General features: G+C 42.2%; 1 protein-coding gene across 4 annotated transcripts in view; it reads left to right on the top strand.

Moving 5' to 3' along the window:
- btbd10b (BTB (POZ) domain containing 10b) overlaps positions 1-20847 on the top strand; it is a 98565-nt gene that overhangs the window by 36151 nt on the left and 41567 nt on the right. The window contains exon 1 of one of the 4 annotated variants that reach the window (XM_052029001.1): positions 7861-8284. The exons of the other annotated variants lie outside the window; for them this stretch is intronic. Coding sequence (XP_051884961.1) covers positions 8169-8284 — 116 coding nt within the window. The 5' untranslated portion in view covers positions 7861-8168. Of the gene's footprint in view, positions 1-7860; positions 8285-20847 lie in introns of those variants that run through there. 4 annotated transcript variants of the gene reach the window in all.

Genomic DNA, 20847 nt, shown 5'->3' with positions numbered 1-20847 from the left:
GACTGCTGGGCTGCAGTAGCTCCCTGTTCAGTAATACATAGGACAGAGAACGGTACAGCACAGGAACAGGCCCTTTGGCCCACTGAACACAATGCCGAATTAAACTCTCTTCTGCTGGTACGTGCTCCATATCCCTCCATTCCCTTCACATTCTACCTAACGGCCTCTTAAATATCATTATTGTATGTGCTTCCGACATTCCCCCTGGCAGCTCGTTCCAGGTAGCTACCACCCTCTTTGTAAAAACTTGCCCCATGCATCACCTTTGAACATTGCCCCTCCCACCTTAAATGCATGCCCTCCAGTACTTAACATTTCTACCCTGGGGAAAACGCTTATAAGATTATAAGAGGCATAGATAGAGTAGACAGTCAGAATCTATCAGGTCTCCCCTCAGCATCCGATGCTCCAGAGAGAACAACCCAAGTTTGTCCAACCTCTCCTCACAGCTCGTACCCTTTAATCCAGGCAGCATCCTAGTAAACCTCTGCTGCGCCTTCTCCAAAGCCTCCACATCCTTCCTGTAATCGGGTGATCAGAATTGAATACATTACTCCAAGTGCTGCCGAACCAAAGTTATATATAGCTGCTATGTATAAGACTTCCTGACTGTTCTACTCAATGCCCCAACCAATGAAGGCAAGCATGTCATATGCCTTCTTTACCACCCTATCTACTTCCGTGACCACTTTCAGGGAGCTGTAGACTTGGACCTCAAGATCCCTCTGTACATCAATGCTGATAATGGTCCTGCAATTAACTGTATCCTTTGCCCTTATGTTAGACCTCCCAAAGTATAACACCTCACACTTGCTTAGATTAAATTCAATCTGCCATTTCTCCACCCATATCTGTAACTGATCTATATTCTGCTATATCCTTTGACAGTCTTCTACACTGTTCACAACTCCACCAATCTTTGTGTCATCTGCAAACTTACTAACCCACCCATATACATTCTCATCCAAGTCATTTGTATTTATCACAAACAACAGAGGCCCCAGCAACAATCACTGCAGAACGCCACTGGTCGTGGAACTCCAGCCAGAATAAAACCCACCACTACCCTGTCTTCTTTAGGCAAGCCAATTCTGAATCCAAAAACCCCAACTTGAAAATTCTCAAATGTGGTCATATCCATCCACCTTGCATCTCATCACCCTGTGATCTCCTGCAATCTTCTGAGAGCTGAGAGTCTCAATTCTAGACTCTGGTGCATCACAGGTTTTAAACACTCCAATCCATTAACTAATTGGTGCTGATTACATATCCACCGTATCTTCATTTGTCCAGTGTCTGTCTGGAACTCTCTCTATAAGCATCTCCATCACAGTCTTCTCCTTTAAGATGTAACTGCCAAGCTGCTTCTCATCTGTCGTAATACCTTAGCATGTGTCTCATCAGTTTTTGTCTCCACATCCCCATGAAATGCCTTGGGATGTCTCATTACATTCTGTAAACTCAACCTGCTCAACGATTGTCTGCAGATCAGTTGGTATCAAAACATTTGTGTTGAGAAGACCCTATTGATGTTGGAAGACTAGCACACTGAGAGATTGATGGGTGTATTTGCCATCAGAGTTACTCTGATCATCTGAAGACTGTTGATAGGGAGGTATAGAGGAATGGAAATGTAACATGCATATTTGAAGGAAAGGGTCGTGAGGGGGTGCGCATTTAGAAACGTAGAAAACCTACAGCATAATACAGGCCCTTCGGCCTATAAAGCTGCGCCGAACACGTCCTTACCTTAGAAATTACAAGGCTTACCTATAGCCCTCTATTTTTCTAAGCTCCATGTACCTATCCAAAAGTCTCTTAAAAGACCCTATCGTATCCGCCTCCACCACCGTTGCCGGCAGCCCATTCCACGCACTCACCACTCTGAGTAAAAAACTTACCCCTGACATCTCCTCTGTACCTACTCCCCAGCACGTTAAACCTTTGTCCTCTTGTGGCAACCATTTCAACCATGGGAAAAAGCCTCTGACTATCCACACGATCAATGCCTCTCATCATCTTATACACCTCTATCAGGTCACCCCTCATCCTCCGTCGCTCCAAGGAGAAAAGGCCGAGTTCACTCAACCTGTTTTCATAAGGCACGCTCCCCAATCCAGGCAACATCCTTGTAAATCTCCTCTGCACCCTTTCTATGGCTTTCACATCCTTCTTGTAGTGAGGTGACCAGAACTGAGCACAGTACTCCAAGTGGGGTCTGACCAGGGTCCTGTATAGCTGCAACATTACCTGTCGGCTCCTAAACTCAATTCCATGATTGATGAAGGACAATACACCGTATGCCTTCTTAACCACAGTCAATCTGTGCAGTCCAATTTGTCCAATGTGCTTTGAAGTTCTGAATGGCAGGAAGCTGTCCACTGTAAAGAAGCCAGGAGGGAGTAACCCAGTACAGAGAATGGATGATGTGACGATGCTTACAATCTTAAGTATGATTATGATGTTTTAGTTTAGATCTGTGATAAAAATCACAAAGCCTGATTGTTCTAAGTTCTAAAGTTAATTAGTGGTTGGTGAGGAAAGTTTGCAGAAATTGTAACTTTGCTGCTTCAGATTGAAGTCAGCAGGCTGGACGTAATTGGCCACTATCTGAGACACAAAAAATTCTGCAGATGCTGGATGTATCTGGAGTAATATATAAAAAGTGCTGGAGGAACTCAGCAGGTCAGGCAGCATCCGTGGAGGGAAATAAACAGTCAACGTCTCGGGCCGAGACCCTTCATCAGGACAGATAGTGTATATCGGCCACTGTCTGAAATGTGATATCAGAGATACAGGCAACCTTTGCGTTATAGCTGTTCAGGTAATGAAAATTCGTCCCTGCAGAATTCACAAATCACTACCCAAAAATTTGAGATACAGAATAAAATTCACTCTTATGGAATTTATGTTGGGGAAAATAAATAAATACAAAATGCAAAAGAAACAATAAATTTTGTCGATTTTTATTTTCAGTCTCAATACTGTGGGGCATTAAGACTTGGCTATGACGTTGCCGTTGGCAGTCACAGCCGAGACCCTCCTCTGCCACGCCCCCTCCAGCCCAAGGACATGTGAACAAACATCTTGGAGTGCAGCACTGCCGTATTCTTCATCTGCACAGCACTTTCTCTGATGTGTGGCATTGTGGGGAGGTGCATTAGCCATTGCCAGCTCCTTAAAGTATTCCCTTTGGCCTTTTCTCCATTTTCACTAAGTCATCATGCTTTAACCCATCACCCCTCTGAACTCCTCTTACACCACCATGAACCCCGATCCTCAAATCCCATACTTTTCCTTACAGAAACCAGCCTCTCCTCCATGTCTATACTTCTTGCTGGCTCGGTAAAGCAGCCAGCATAATCAAAGACCCCACCCACCCCAGACATTCTCTCTTCTGTCCCCTCCCATTGGGCAGAAGGTACAAAAGCCTGAAAGCACCTATCACCGGGCTCAAGGACAGCTTCTGTCCTGCTGTTATAAGACTATTGAACGATTCCCTAGTACGACAAGGATTCTAGACCTTACAATCTACCTCGTTGTGACCTTGCGCCTTATTGTCTACCTGCATTGCACTTTCTCTGTAGCTGTTAAACTTTACTCTGTATTCTATAGTGTTTTACCTTGTACTGCCTCAATGCACTGTGTAATGAATTGATCTATATGAACAGTATGCAAGATGTTTTTTTACTGTACCTCTGTGCAAGTGACAATAATAAATCAATTCCAATTTCAATATACTGATATCCCCACTTCCTAATCCACGACCCTTGCATGCCAGAGGAAATGCCTCGCAGATGAATAATGCGGCAGTGCTGCACTCTGAGATGTTTGTTCATATGTCCTCAGACTGGAGAGGACATGACAAAGGAGGGACTCAGCTGCCAACCCAATTGATGTGGTGATGTCATATCCAAATCTTGTTTCCCCACAGTAGTGGGTAACTAAAAATAAAAGTTGGCCAAATTGTTGTTTCTTTCGCACAAGCCTTATCCATCTCAAGTCTAATATTGGTCTCAGCTGTTAAGTAACGGCTGTGGGTCACTGTGCCATGCTAAAATATGGCTTAAAATGAGAGAAAAACATCCTGCAGGAATGCATCTCTGCTTATAACATGGGATTCAATGGGAAAAGGGAGTTCATGTTACAGAAAATCGCGATACAGGAGGTTTTCATGGAAAGCAACCCCTTTGTAACATGGTGTTCTCCTGTACTGAAAACTCACAAAAAGATCTAGATTGTAAGGCGGATGCCTGATATTGTCAAACAGTATTCCAAGTTAATCATAGATAGTGCTGCTAAGGGAAGATTTTTAAAAAATTACCAGTTGTCCTAGCTGCAATTTTTTTTCAAGCTTTCATATAATCCTTCATCTTGATTGTACCAAATTCCTTTCATCCCTGTGTTCACCAGCCTATATTGGCTCTTGGTTAAGCAGTTCTAGTTTTGAAAATTATCCTCCCTGTTTTTTTTAAGTCCATCCATGGTCTCTCCTTTCCCTGTGTCTCTGACTCTGACAACAACGTCCCTTTAAGATAGAGCATAATGGTGTGTGTGTTGGCGTGGTTACATCAACAGAAGATAAAGGACGTTGTTGTCGGAGTCAGAGAGAAAGGACAATGCTGCTCCATTTCTGACCACTCAATTATTGCCTATAATTGCTTCACCATTTTAAAGAAAGATCTGTATTTCTATGCCGTCTTTCAAGGCCCCTGTTTCTATCAAAGCACTTTGTAGTCAGTGAAGTACCTTTTGAAGTATAGTCACTAAAAGCTAGCATTTGCAGATCCTGGAAACCTGAAATAAAAACAGAAAATGCTTGAAATACTCAGCTGGTCAGGCAGCATCTGTTGTAGTGCTGTCTCAAGAAGGCAACATCTGTCATCGGAGATCCCCACCATCTGGGCCATGCCATCTTCTCACTGCTACCATCAGGCAGGAGCTACAGCAGCCTGAAGTCCCACACCACCAGGTTCAAGAACAGCTTCTTCCCTTCAACCATTCGTTTCTTGAACCAACCAGCAAAACCCTCATCACTACCTCAGTATAATCACTTTGATCAATTTGCCCTATAATGGACTTTGTTTTTTTTTATTCTAGTTGTGTTCTTTCTTGTAAAAATTGTGTACAACTTGTGTTTAATTTATGCTTTTCTTGTGAATGCTGCTTATCTGATGCTATGTGCCTGTGATGCTGCTGCAGGTAAGTTTTTCATTGCACCTGTGCACACATGGACATGCATGTGACAATAAACTTGACTTTGACTTTTGAAAGTAAGAGAATTAACAGTTCGGGTTGATGTCCTTTCGTCAGAAGTGTAGTCACTGTTGTAATACAAGTAACACTGGCTGATAAACAGTCTGCTGGAGGAACTCAGCGGGTCAAACAGCATCTGTGAGAGGAAAGGAATTGTCAACGTTTTGGGTTGAAACCCTGCATCAGGTTCAGATGCTTCTTGATCCTTGATCCTGAGTTTCTCCAGCAGGTAGGTTGTTCCTCCAGATTCCAACATCTGAGGTCTCTTGTGTCAACACTGAGAGACCTGAAAGCTATCTTCAACCAAATGTTTGGTCATCTCTCCAAATATCTCCTTATATTGGCTCAATGCCACATTTTGGCTGACATTTTGGTGACGTGTCATATTACTATATTTTTGTTGCTGTATATAAGCAAAATGTCTGACAGATTGGGATGTTCTTCATTGTGCGTCTACCATTCAAAGCAGCTTCCGGGTTTAAACTAGTTTTTGTTTAAATCTGACTCTTGTGATGTTTTAGGAGCTATGATTGTGGAGTACTTATATTGGATTCAATCCTGTACATCGTTTCAGAATGTATTGTGCTTTGTGGTAAATTATGATCCTGTTACTATGTCACAGGCAGTTTCGTAATATTCCTGGCCTCCTCCAGGTGGCTACCGAGGCAATAAATGAGTATTTCAAGTGGGACAAAGCATGTTCTTGTTAGAGAGAGAGACCTGAAGTGCAGAGCTTGGGCATTCAAACCTCTGCATTTATTTCAACATTCATTGCTTTCAACAAAGAAAACATTACTTTAAATGACTGTCATATTGTAATCCTTCCCAGTTCCCCACTGTTTATTATTTCCAGTCAATGATTTAACTGATCAGGCTGACAGATTTAAGATTAATAAATTAGAAATTCTATTGCATGGGATTCTAGGGTTTTAACTGGTGTCTTGGGAATTGCATTAAGTCCATCTACAATTATGGTTGGTAAAGCTCAGAAACTTAAAAAAAAATCACTGAGAGATACTACACTGTCTTTTGGATGAAGTGTTAACTTGACTTCTTCCTTCCTGAGGTTTAAAAAACCCATGGCAAGTTCTTGCCAAGCTCATGGGTTTATTATCTACTTATTCTCCTGTTGCTGTTATGGTCCTAGCTGTCTCTGCACTTTCTCTGTAACTGTACACTTTATTCTGCATTTTGTTTTTGCTTTTCCCTTGTACTACTTCAGTGTACTAATTGACGAAATGATCTGTATGGATGTCATGCAAAACAAACCAATTTATAATAACAAACAAATAATAAACCAACTTACCAATTCAGTTTTGCGTTTTCTAAATTGCAATAGCAAGCCAACTTCAAAAGATGCACTATTGACATTTTTTGGTTGTGTAACCTGACGGCGTAAGTATAAATGTAACCTTCTGCCACCTCTCGTTGTCCAGCTGTTCCTTTCTTTCCAATCTGCTGTTACCGTACTCCCTGGTGTCCTCCCCTTTCTGCTTCCCCACCAGAAGAACAATCCTAACCTTTCTGGTCTCTCTTCAGACAGAACTGTCTTTGTAGCACAATACTGAGGTCTAACCTGACATTTGCTTTTATATACATTGTGTATATTTATAATCTCAAGTAACCCATGTGCATTTTTTCTGTTAGCTTGATGCTTTATTTTATAGATTTTCTGCTTTTGTAACATCAATGGATCTTTCTTCATCCATGCTTTTAAATATTATTTACAATTTACTGTCTTTACTTACACCTTCCCCCAAATGTGCATCACTTCACAGTTGTCTGCTTTGAACTCTGTCCATTTCAGTATTCTGTCATTCTGAAGACCATGAACTATCTTCTTCACTATGAACTACCTTGCTAGGTTTTGCCATATGCAAACTTTTAAAAGGCTGCTTCCTGCACCCAAACCTGGGCCATTTTATAAATATTGGAAGGAGTAGTGGTCTAGAAACTGGGGGAAAAAAAAACAAACCTTGTCCTCTTGTCTTAAGGCCAGTTCTGTATCTAGCCATTTTAGCTCAATAATTTAATTTGAACCACATTCTTCAATGTCACACTATGTGCTGTGTGCTCGTGAGACCAATGTAAAAGAAATTGCTTGCGGTGCCATCGCAGAACCTGAATGAGCAATGATATCTTCTGGTTGCTATTAAGTGTTCATTTTTTTTCAACAGGCCTATGGGGTAAGGATGAGGCAATGGGGCTAAATCGAAAACACTTAATTAAAGAGTACCACAAATGCAGTGGGGTGAAAGACCATTTTCTGCTGTACTGATCATGTTTTTCATAACCGCTCATTCTCTTCAACGCATAATTTTTTTTGTTCACATCCTTATTAATGTTTCTAGGATATGTTGTTAATTGTAAGTCATTTTTTTGTGGAAAAATTGTGTATCTCCTGATTTTCTCAATGGGTGGAACAGTTGATGGGCACATTTTGAATATTTCATTTCCAGTTCAATCTCGGCTACTAATGACACAAAGAAGAAATGCTTGACAGATGGCTATAGAAGCAGCTGGTAGCTTGCTGGTGAGGGAGGGAAAGAGGGAGGAAGAAATCTCGGTGCATCTGATGTTAAATTACACCATCTTCCTCTCTGCTCAGAGTAATTGCAGTCACAAATGCAGAACAAAGGAGGCCAGTGGTGGGGTGTTCCAGACGTCAGAACCTACACAGCAGCACACTTCCAAGGCAGCAACTGCCAGAGGAGTGATTGAAATTTGCAGCTTAACTCGCCCATGATTTTAATGTCTGTACAGAAAGGTTACCTTGTGAATCAGGCAGCTCGGGAACTGAAAGCTCTGAAGGCGGCTAAACGATGCAGTGGTTTGCTGCAGGGCTCCCGAAGCTCATAAATAAGGCAGGGAAATGATGAGTATGATCACGGAGATGCCGAGATTCAAAAGTGATGCCCAAAGATGCTGCAAGTGCTGCATTCTTCCCACAAGTACGACTGTACTGGGTTTTACACTGGTCCTGCATTCAGAAATCTTTTTCCTGCTGTTTTGTTCCACTGGCATCAAGGTATGTGCAATTATTTGTAGAAGGAAATATTGTCTAATATTGATTTGAAATGGGGAAATAAAACTTGGATGCTATTCCTATGTGTGGCAGATTATTAAGAGGATTCTGTAAACTAGTTTGCATGGAATAGGGACAGCTTAATTAGTTCTTCAGGCAGAGATTGAATTTACTGTATTAGGAATGAAGAATCTGAAACCCTGAGTTTAATTCAGAATGATAGCCTGGAGACTCAACCTCCCAGGTTGTATTCTATTGAATTTAATGGTCTGGCTTAATAATCTTTAACAAGCACTGCATTTGCAGAAGGTGCTACAAGCAAATAGTTTTCATGGACAGATTGCTCCCATTTTTTTCCGCTCATCCACGCTGGTATCCTGCTTGTGGAGACAGCTAGTTTCTATTTTCCTCAGGTGTCCGCTACAGTACATCATCCAGTAGCAGAAGATTGCATTCGCGGGTCTGACTGTTGAAATGTGGCTGAAGTGATGTATGTTTTAGCTAATAAGGGAGATCAATTTGACATTGACTGTTAGCCCATTTTAAATTTAAGATTGCTTATTTTTGTAGAACAACTGAATTTTGTTCTACAGAATCTATTTTGATATGAATTTAAGATTTTGCATCTATTGGGGGAGATTTAACAATTTTGTCCAGTTGGCACATTACTGTTTGTCCTGAACTGTTATCTGACACAGCAGTCATTAATCTGTTGATTTGGCAAATAGCATTTGGATAGTCTATTTATTCAAACCAGCCAGCACCATGAAAACTACCAGCTAATTGCTCCATTTAAACTTCAAAGGTGTCAACTTTCTTGTCCTCCCCAGACTACGTTTTGTTTTATATTTACACAGTGCCAGAACTTTTCTTCTGTTTTCCCCGGGTATCTAAGAACAATATACAAGGATGATGCTTGCACATTATATGTCTCTGTAGTAGATTTGGTCAGATCCTGTGGAGTGTGGCCTCAGAATCTTGTCTGACCTGATTATGCGGCAAACATCGATACAGCATGAGCAGTGAAACTTTGCTGAATTTGCATTACTGTGTCGTTAAGGCATTGGGTGAGACAGAGCTTGAGAAAGCACATATAGAGTAGTGTAGAAGTTAATGCACAGAAATGAGTCATTTCATTGAATGACTTATTTTAGTATTTTATGCAGAGCATGAATGACCTCTCGCCCCTCCTATGCCTACGTCAGAATAAGATTCTGTTGTTTTTTTTCCTTTGTGCTTTATTAGTTTTGTCTTAAATATTATTCACGTGGCTGGGAGTTTGCTCAACATATCAGGCAGCATTAGTTGAGAGAGAAACAACATTAAGATTTCAAGTCAATGAGCTTTCATCAGGACTCAAAGTGAGAAAAAAAGTATTTTATAAGTTGTGACACTTGGGCAACCTTGCTCTCAATCCTACCATAGGCATTTCTTTGTTATCTTCAGTCTCCAGGCTCCTATACCCCCTCTTCCTCGTTACTACCATCAGGGAGGAGTACAGGAGCCTGTAGGCCCACACTCAATGATCTAGGAACAGCTTCTTCCCCTCCACCATCAGATTTCTGAACGGTCCATGAACCTATGAACACTTCCTCGTTTTTCCTTTTTACATTATTTGTTTATTTATTTTGTAATTTATAGGAATTTTTAATGTCTTTGCACTGTACTGCTGCAGCAAAACAACAAATTTCACAACATACAAGTCAGTGATAATAAGCCTGATTCTGATCTCCATCTCTTTCTGCAACAAAACACACTCATTTTCCTACTTTTCCAGCTCTGAAGAAGGGTCATTGACATGAAACACAAACTTTATTTCTCCCTCCACAGATAATGCCTGACCTGCTGACTATCTCCAAAGCTTTCTGCTTTTATACCTGGAAAATGTTGTTTGTCCTAAACTCCTAATTGCGTTTATTATAGACTCTTATTTATCAATCTGGTTTGGGACTCCTACCCCACCCAAGTGGATACATATTCTCTACATTTACACTAGCAAACCCCATTAATGTCTGTAAAAATAATTGTATTCTCTGACATTACATGGATGTTTTTGGATGCTGTTTGCATTTAAATTTTTTTGCTGGGTCCTGTAAAATGAGCTGCCTCATACTGAAGGAGATGGTGTCAAAATGGAAGACGTTACTTGTGCACATATAGCCCACAAGTTTCATGAAAACATTGTGTTCTTTTGCACCATCTGACAGCCTCTTGTGTGCTTCACCCCTGTTCAGAGGCCCATTCCAGGTGAATGCTGCTCTTGATACCTCCAAATACTGATATTTTGGCCTTTCCTGTGCAAAACCAGAAACGCATTGGTGGAGTAACTTTTTATGTTTTCCTACGCATCTGATATACTGTGTCAAGGCAAAATAGTTGCCTTTTTTCTAAGCTGAGGAGTCCATAATTGAAAAAAGTTTGCACCTTCCACTCGCCCAGTATCACACCATTGATTTTGTGCAACTGAGGGACTACCTACCTCTGAGTCAGAAACCGTTGAAAACGGCATCACAGGTAGACAGAGTGGTGAAAAAGGTGTTTAGCTGGCCTTCATCAGTCAGGGCAGAGTAGTGTAGTGGTTAGCGTAACACTATTGCAGCACCAGCGACCCGGTTTCAATTCCGGCTGCTGTCTGTAAGGGGTTTGTACGTTCTCCCCGTGTCTATGTGGGTTTCCTCCGGGTGCTCTGGTTTCCTCCCACATTCCAAAAACGTACGGGCTAGGAAGTTGTGGGCATGCTATGTTGGCGCCGGAAGCGTGGTGACACTTGCGGGCTGCCCCCAGAACACTCTACGCAAAGATGCATTTCACTGTGTGCTTTGATGTACGTGTGACTAATAAAGATATCTTATCACTGAGTATAGGAGTTGGGGTGTTATGTTGCAGTTGTATGAGACATTGGTGAGGCTGCACTTGGAGTAACGTGTACAGTTTTGGTTACTCTGTTATAGGAAAAATGTGGCTAAACTGGGAAGAGTACAGAAAAAATTTACGAGGATGTTGCCAGGAGTAGAGGGCCTGAGTTATAGGGAGAGGTTGGCCAGGCTATGTCTTTATTCCTGAGAACGTAGGAGAACAAGAGGCGACCTTATACAAAATGTTTAAAATTATGAGGGGCATAGAGAAGGTGGTTGGTACAGTCTTTTCACCAGGGTCGGGGAGTCTAAAACTAGGGGGCATAGGTTTAGGATGAGAGGGGAAAGATTTAAAAGGGATCTGAGGGGCAACTTTTTCAAGTGGGTGAGGCAGGTACAACAGTATCATTTAATAAGCACTTGGATAGGTACATGGAGGGGCGGGGCTTAAGAGGGATATGGGCTGAACTCAGGAAATTGGGACTAGCTGGGTTGGCACTGTGGTTGGCATGGACTGGTTGGCCGAAGGGCCTGTATCTGTGCTGCATTGCTCTATGACTCTATAAATTGGCGATTTTAGTACTTAACCTAGGCTGAAATTTGAGTGCGATATATTCGGGCAGTGCTGCATTGTTGGAGAAACTGGAATTGGTTTATTGTCACATGTACCGAGGTACAGTGAAAAGCTTGTCTTGCATACTGTTCATACAGATCAATTCGTTAGAGTATATTGAGATAGTACAGGGTAAAACAATAACAATGTAGAATAGAATGTTACATATACAAAGTGCAGTGCAGGCAGACAATAAGGTGCAAGGCCATAACAAGGTAGATTGTAAGTTAAGAGTCCATCTTATTGTACTAGGGAACCGTTCAACAGTCTTCTAACAGCAGGATAGAAAATGTCCTTGAACCTGTCCTTTCTGTCGTCTCGATAGGGACTGTCCTCTCGATAGAACTTTAAACCTTCTGAAATGTACATAAAGAATTTCTATCGCTCTCTTGAAGAAGCCTCGTGAAGTTCTCTCTGCTAAAGTACGTTACCTAAGCATTGTCACGTTGTAGTTGGTTGCTGTAACCTTGCTCTGTGCAAAATGGCTATGGTTTTCTCAGTTTAAAAACTAAATTTTAAAAGTATTTCACAGGCTGTGCAGTACTGACGCATGAAAGATGTTGCAGAAGCAAGTCATCTTAAACAAATTTTAAATCCCTGTGCTTTAAAAATGTAGGCTTTCACACTGCGACCTGCGAACGTGACTAGATAATTTTTAGAAGCGCCAGTTTCTTTTATATGTGTTGATCAGGCCCTTGGGCTTTCAGATTAATTTTAGTATCTGAAAGACAACGTCAAAGATTTTATGCGTTTACCAAATGTGTGCATAACTGGAAGGCAAGTCTTTATTGCTCTTTCATATTTGTCCTTGAGAAGTGGTGTTGATTAGGAATCTTGAGCAGCTGCAGTTTTTCTACTGAAGGTACACCTCCATTGTTGTTGGCCAAGGAAAACTAAGATTTAGGTCCATTGATAGTGGAGAAATGGTGGCTTGAAGGGTGCTAGAGATGATGGCATTCCCTCGAGCCTTGTTCTTCCACGTGGCAGAGGTTGCAGATTGGGTGGTGCTGTCGAAGCCTTGGCAAGGTATCTGCAATGCATCCCGTGCAGTGCACACTGCAGCTATGGTATTCTGGTGGTGGAGGGAGTACGTGCTTAGGATGATGCAGGGAATCCCAATTAAGTAGGTTGCTTTGCCTGGGATGGTTTACATTCCAGCCAGGTCATTGGTGCCTCACTGACCCAGTTGAGGGAGAGGGTGGGTAGGTTTGGGGGAATCGAGATGAGTTACTTGTCACATGATATCATGTGGCTGGGCCAGTTAGTTTCTAGTCAGTGTGACATTGGGATGTTGATGGTGCAATAGTAATGGTTAGGTTCTCTTGTTAAATATAGTTCTGGTACTAATATTCCGCAGTGTCTTATGGGTGACCAATTTTGGGCTACTGGATAGGTTCTGGATCCACCTCATTTGACATAATGGTAGTGCCACACAACGTAATGGATGGTGTCCTTGGTATAAAAGGGGCAAGTTACTGTAGTGCATCGAGTAGAGGTGATGGAGGGTGTGGATAGGGTGTTAATCAGGTGGACTGCTTTGTCCTGTACAGGGTTTCACATTATTGAAGCTGAATTAATTCACCAATGAGAATATTCTGTTGCACATCTGACTTGTGCCTTGAAATTATAAGAGCAAACGTCTGTAGAATCAGGGGTGATGCCTGAGGACTTGCAAAGTATAAATGGGAGGTTGTGAACCAAAACCTTAGCAGTTTCTCTCTCCACAGATGCTGCCTGACCAGCTGACTCTTTTTAGCATTTTCTGTTTTTATTTCAGATTGCCAGCATCTGTAGGTTTTTTTGTTTTGGTTTGAGGTTGTTTTTCAGATGGAGGAAAGTATACAATGGAGTTCCACAAAGGTTCTTACTAGAACCACTGCTCTTATTATATATTAATGACTTAGATGGCACATTTTCTAAATTTGCAGTTGATGCAAACGTGGGCAGAGTGGCGGAATGGGGAGATGGATGGCAAAGATATTTAATGCTGAAAACTGTGAAGTAATGGATTTTGATGGGAAGAATGAGAAGAGGGCAGGATAAAGGGCACAATTCCACGAGAGCAATAACAGATCTGCAGGTATAATGGCATTACTCTCTGAAAGTGGAGGGGCAGGTTGAGAAAGTGGTTAGAACACCACAGAGTAGAGAAGCAAGAAAATCATGAAGAAATAACCGACTGCAGATACTGGAATCTAGATAAAAGGCACGATGATGCTGGAGGAACTCAGCAGGCCAGGCAGCATCCGTGGAGAAAAGCAGGCGGTCAACGTTTCGGGTCAGGACCCTTCTTCAGGACTGAAGATAGGAGAAGGGGAAGCCCAATATATAGGAGGGGCAAAGCAGAGCAGTGATAGGTGGACAAAAGAGGGGAGGTGGGGTGGGCACAGGGAGGTGATAGGTAGATGCAGGTAAGAGATAGCGATGGGCAGGTGCGGGGGAGGAGGGGAGAGCAGATCCACCGGGGGATGGGTCAAAGGTAAGGAGAGAGAGAGAAAAAAAAGTGGGGTAGAAAAAAGGCTAATAAAGAGAAGAAGCATGGTGGGGGGGTGGGGGGGTTTTAGGGATGGGGGGTGGGGTTACTTAAAGTGGGAGAGTTCAATGTTCATGTCGTTAGGCTACAAGGTTCCAAGATGGAAAATGAGGTGCTGTTCCTCCAGTTTGCACTTGGAATTCTCCTGGCAGTGGAGGAGGCCGAGGACTGACATATATCTGTGATGGAGTGGGAGGGGGAGTTGAAGTGACTGGCAACGGGGAGATGCAGATCGCGGTTACGGACAGACTGCAGGCATTCTGTGAAACGGTCACCTAGTCTGCGTTTGGTCTCGCCAGTGTAGAGGAGGCCACCTTGGAGCACCGAATGCGGTAGATGATATTAAGGGAGGTGCAGGTGAATCTCTGTCTCACCTGAAAGGACTAGGGAGTCACGGAAGAGCGGTCCTAGTTCACTCCCCTCCCACTCCGGGAACTTTCCACTGCACCTGCCATAGGTGCAACACCTGCCCCTACACCACCTCCCATCACCTCCATCCAGGGACCCAAACAGTCCTTTTATAAAGTCCAAAAGTCCAAACAGTCCAAAATCATGAAGAACCTTTATAAAATGCTGGTTTGGACACAGCAGGAGTATTTTGTCCAGTTCTGGGTATTTACAATCATGAAGGGTATAGATGGAGGAAATAGATCAAAAACTCAGTGGCGTCACAGAGTCATACAGCATGAAAAAAGGCCCTTCGGCCCAACTTGTCCATGCCGACTTTGCTATGTTAAGATAATGCTATTAGGATAATTGGCAGAAGAACCAAAATTGAGAAGAAGGCTTTGTTTTACATAGGGAGTGTTCATTATCTGGCATTGCCAGGGGTAGTAGTGCTGGGAGATTCAATTGTAGCATTTAAAAGGGAGCAAGACAAGTACCTGAAAAGAGAATTTGCAGGACAGTGGGACCATCTGGAATTAGTACAGATTGATAGGCTAACTGGCCTCTTTCAGTGCTGCGACCATTCTGTGAATCATGAGGCTGTCATTGCTTTGACACAGTGCAGTAGAGGACCTTGCTGGAGATTAAGTAGGATATCTTGGGAGAGTTACAAAACCAGATTTATTTTGAATGAAACAAGTTCAGTTTTTCAGTTGTACCTGTGCTAATCTCTCCTGATCACTGATTCATTGCCTTAGATAAGATAAGATCTTTATTAGTCACATGTACATCGAAACACACAGTGAAACACATCTTTTGCATAGTGATTTTGGGGGGCAGCCCACAAGTGTCGCCACGTTTCTGGTGCCAACATAGCAAGCCCATAAACTTCCTAACCTGTACGTCTTCGGAATGTGGGAGGAAACCAGAGCACCCGGAGGAAACCCACACAGACACGGGGAGAACGTACAAACTCCTTACAGACAGTAACCCTAGACGGAGAGGTATAGAAATGTCCACATAGCACCCAAAGAGGGATGCCAGTTGTTTATGAAGAGCCTTGGTTATTTCCAAGCCTTGGTAGTGCGTGGTTTATTCCATGTTGTAATTTCCATGATGGCCCAGAACTATCCTTCAACCAGTTACGTGGGCGTGCACATTTATTGTCCAAGATTTGCTTTAGCAACCCACAGCAGCAGTATAACCTCAGGCCTTTTCCCATAATAGTGTCACTAAGGTTAGGAGCCTCATAAAATGAGATTCAACCTACAACCTTCAACATTTTCAAGGACTTTGCCTACTTTTTAACTTGTTGGAACATAACTTCAGCTTAGTGATGTACTTAAAGGGCTGAGGCTATTGTTGTCGGTTAATTTTTCCTGAATATTTTGGTAAACAGACTCTTAATTTCAAGAATTTGTTCTTGAAGCCTTTCCAACTCGTGTCATTGGACATTCAAATGATTGATTCCTTTCACTGCAACAACATTTCGCACAATTTATTGCTTTGTTTGTTTAAATGTTCTTTCACTGGGATATAGTTTTTTATGAAAAAAAACATTAAGATTTTATTGACCTCAATACCTGTTCTATTTTCATCTAATGTGCACTTAAGAGAAGAACAGTTGAGAGGCAGGAAGCAAGAGGTTGTAAATCCCTCGGGTTAGCTAGCCATCCCTTGAGTGTTTGCATTGAATATTGAAAAAGTTTAAGTGTATTCTAAGGAATGCATTTGTATATATACATGAGTCTGAACATGAATTATTAATTGGAGAAACAGTAAGCTGTTAAAAAGTTTACATTTCATAGAATAGTGTTATGAGGTTTAAAGTTCCTCACTATTAAATAAGGCCAATTCATTTTAGGAAGGATGTCATGAAGCTGGAAAGGCAGCAGAAACTTCACGAGGATATTACTGGGACTGCAGGGCTTGAGTTATGAGAGGCTGGATAGGCTGGGACTTCTTTCCCTGGAGCATAGGAGACTAGGGGTGACCTTATAGAGGTATATAAAATCATGAGGGACATCGATAAGGTGGATGATCACAGTCTTTTCCCCTGGGGTGGTGGGGTCGAAAACCAAAAGACATAGATTTAAGATGAGAGGGAAAGGTTTAAAAGGGACCTGAGAGGCAGGTTTTTCATACAGACAGTGATGGGTATATTAAACAAGCTGTCAGAGGTAGCTGTAGAGGCGGGTATGTTTAAAAGCCATTTTGACAGGTCCATGGATAGAAAAGGTTTAGAGGGGGATGAACCAAATGCAGGCAGATGGGACTAGCTCAGATTGACATCTTGGTCAGCATGGATGAATTGGGCTGAAGGGTCTGTGTCCATGCTGTATAATTCTACAACTCTATGTCTCCAAACATGTAAATCCTTGAAAAGCAAGTGCCAATGGCTTTCTCCATTCCTCTAACCTCCATTTTCCCCCACTAAAACCTGCCAGCTAGTCATGTCTCAAAATGTAAATCAATGGAGGAGATGAGGAAAAAGCCATGTAAAGACAAAATTCAATTTTAGTTATTGCATGTGGTCAGCTATGGGCGAATCAGTCAGTTATGCTTGCAAAGAACTGACCTCCATGCAATTCATTCTGGGTGGGGGCGGAGGGGGGGTGTCTTGAATTCTGTAGTGCTACTGTGGGTCCACTTGTTAAATAGTCTCTGGATGATTTCTCCATTTTTATTTGGCTGCTTTAGCCACTAGAGCCATAAGCTGTGTTTTATCACTTGTGCATCGTGCTATATTTGTGTTCACACCTGTTTGCTGGACTTCTTCTTTTCCTTCAGAGTTTGTCTTGGGCTTAAACAAACATAACAGTGAATAACTTTTGCTACTGATTGTGTTGCAGTGTTGGAAATAAAGTGGACATTTTTTGCATTTACTTTGTGTGGGTGAGTAGTTGGGACATTACATCAATTTTCATGTGTACTTCAGATTACTTGCCAAACCTAGATTAGTTTGACTGGTTTCTTCCCTGAAATTTCCCAATTTCACAGCTTGGTATCATGGGATTCAAGCTCATTATCTCTGGTTTGTTAGTCCAGTTTCATTACACACAGTTCTGTAGTGTGGTATTAATGTGGACGTGGTCTGTTTGTAGTGTAATTTCTAATTTCCTTTTCTTCTGGGAGCAACATAGGATGAGGGGTGACCTGATAGAGATGTATAAGATGATGAGAGGCATTGATCGTGTGGATAGTCAGAGGCTTTTCCCCAGGGCTGAAATGGTTGCCACAAAAGGACATAGGTTTAAGGTGCTGGGGAGATGTCAGGGGTAAGTTTTTTTTTTACTCCTGGTGAGTGCGTGGAATGGGCTGCCGGCAACGGTGGTGCAGGCGGATACGATAGGGTCTTTTAAGAGACTTCTGGATAGGTACATGGAGCTTGGAAAAATAGAGGGCTATGGGTAAGCCTAGTAATTTCTAAGGTAGGGACATGTTCGGCACAGCTTTGTGGGCTGAAGGGCCTGAATTGTGCTGTAGGTTTTCTATGTTCTAAATATACACCAGTTTTTAAAAATAAGTATTGAATAGATCCATTCAGATGGATGTTATCAGAATTTCATTTTTCTGTGTCCTTCATTTAAGGGCATTGACATTTTACTATTGCTTTGGTTCAGATTTCATATATTTTTCAAAAATATCAGTTATATAGTTTCCTGTTTGTTAAAATTAACTAATTATTCTATTTTTAAAAACTTTGTTCATTAGAACCTTTGTTAATGTATGACAGATTGTAAGGTTGTGGGCCCAGATCTGAAGGTCATTGTGTTAAGAGGTTTACACCTATGTGACAATCGATTTTGTTATTTTTCTGTTCCCAAGTTATGGACATCCTCTCTGGTTTCATAGGCATGAAGTCATAGAGAGAAACCTCGTGGAAGCAAACCTCATGGTCCTTAGTCCACACCACCAATCAAACACCCATGTTTACACTCGTCATGCCCCAACCCATTCTCCCCACATTCCCGTCAAACCCCTCCCCACCCACCCTCCAAATTCTACCATTCATTTACACACTAGGGGGCAATTTACAGTAAATTTATATAAATTGGTTTATTATTGTCACATGTATGGTGGAAAACTTTATTTTGTGTGCCATCCATACAGTTCATTGAATTCAGTGCATTGAGGTAGTACAAGGGAAAAGCAATAACAGAATGCAGAATGAAGTGTTACAGTTACAGAGAAAGTGCAGTGCAGGCAGACAATAAGGTGCAAGGCCATGACGAGTAGATTGTGATCAAGAGTCCTATAACAGCAGAATAGAAGCTGTCCTTGAGCCTGGTTGTACACGCTTTCAGGCTTTTGTATCTTCTGCCCGATGGGAGGAGGGAGAAGAGAGAGTGTCCGGGGTGGGTGGGGTCTTTGGTTATGTTGCCCGCTTTACCGAGGTAGCAAGAAGTGTAGACGGAGTCTGTGGAGGGAGGCTGGTTTTCGTGATGTGTAATCAATAAACTACCAATCCCCAGTCTTCAGATGTGAGAGGAAGCTGGAGGAAATCTACTAGGAAGAATGTATAAACTCCACACAAACAATGCCAGAGGTCAGGATTGAATGTGGGTTGCTGGAGCTGTGAGGCAGCAGCTTTACCAGCTATGCCACTGTGCCACCTCTTCCTTTGTTGAACTTTTCTGTAAGTTGGACCACTTGGCACAGAGGAGGCATGGGCTGTGTTGTACTCGAGTGTCTCTTGCACTGAGAAATGGAGGAGCCATTGTTATATTCTGATGGAATGAGACATATTAGAATTTGAGAAGTTCTGCACACAAGTTTAAAAGTTTCAGTAGTTTAAGTGGTATCCGCTAGAGAGAGTGCTCATCAGAAAGTTCAAAATAATCCAGGGTTTGTGGTCCCACTAGTGCAGTCATTATTTTTATTTTGCTTGCATTTCCCATTTCATTTTTTTTTACATACTACTTTTCATTTTCTGCTGCTTTGCTCCTGAGTTGAGTTGAAAGACTGTAAACTTGAGGATATATCTTAAACTGACACACCCAGTGCAGCATGACCCTTTTATCAAATATTCTGTGCTTAAACCAATAGAATAATGTACCCCATAAACCACCTTAACCATCTTATCTGCTTGTTTTGTTACCACCTTACACCCACCAAGATCTGTTATTTGACACTATTTCAGAATCCGTTTTATCACTGTCTTATATGACGTGAATTTGTTGTTTTGAGGCAGCAGTACATTGCAAAGACATTTAAAAAAAAAACTATAAATTACATAATAAATAAATAGTGCAAAAAAAAAGGAACAATGGGATAGTGTTCATGGGTTCATGGACTGTTCAAAAATCCGATGGGGGAGGGAAGAAGCTGTTCCTGAATCGTTGAGCGTTGGTCTTTAGGTTCCTGTACCTCCTTCCTGATGGTAGTAACGAGAGGAGGGCACGTCCCGGATGGTGAGGGTCCTTGATGATGGATGCTGCCTTTTTGAGGCACCGCCTCTTGAAGATGTCCTTGATGGTAAAGGGGGTTGTGCCCGTGATGGAGCTGGTTGAGTCTACAATCCTCTGCAGCCTTTTGCGACCCTGTGCATTGGAGCCTCCATGCCAGGCGGTGATGCAACTAGTCAGAATGCTCTCCACCGTACATCTGTAGAAATTTGCAAGAGTCTTTGGTGACATTCCAGATCTCCTCAAACTCCTAATGAAGTAGAGTCACTGGCGTGCCTTCTTCGTGATTGCATCAATATGTTGGGCCCAGGACAGATCCTCGGAGATGTTGACACCCAGGAACTTGAAGCTGCTCACCCTTTCCACCACTGACCCCTCAGTGAGGACTGGGGCGTCTTCTCCCGACTTCCCCTTCCTGAAATCCACAATCAATTCCTTGGTCTTGTTGTCGTTGAGTGCGAGGTTGTTGTTGCGACACCACTCAACTAGCTGCTCTATCTCACTCCTGTACGCTGCCTCATTGCCATCTGAGATTTTACTAACAACAGTGGTGTCATCTGCAAATTTATAAACTATTTATATTTCTATACTAAGCCACACAGTCATGAGTATAGAGAGAGTAGAGCAGTGGGCTAAGCACGAATCCTTGAGGTGCACCTCTGTTGATTGTCAGCGAGGAGGAGATAGAACATAGAACACTACAGCACAGTACAGGCCCTTCGGCCCACAATGTTGTGCTGACATTTTATCCTGCTCTAAGATCTATCTAA

This window comes from Pristis pectinata, chromosome 14 (genome assembly GCF_009764475.1).
Source record: "Pristis pectinata isolate sPriPec2 chromosome 14, sPriPec2.1.pri, whole genome shotgun sequence".
NCBI lineage: Eukaryota > Metazoa > Chordata > Chondrichthyes > Rhinopristiformes > Pristidae > Pristis > Pristis pectinata.
This window is presented reverse-complemented; position numbering and strand designations above follow the sequence as displayed.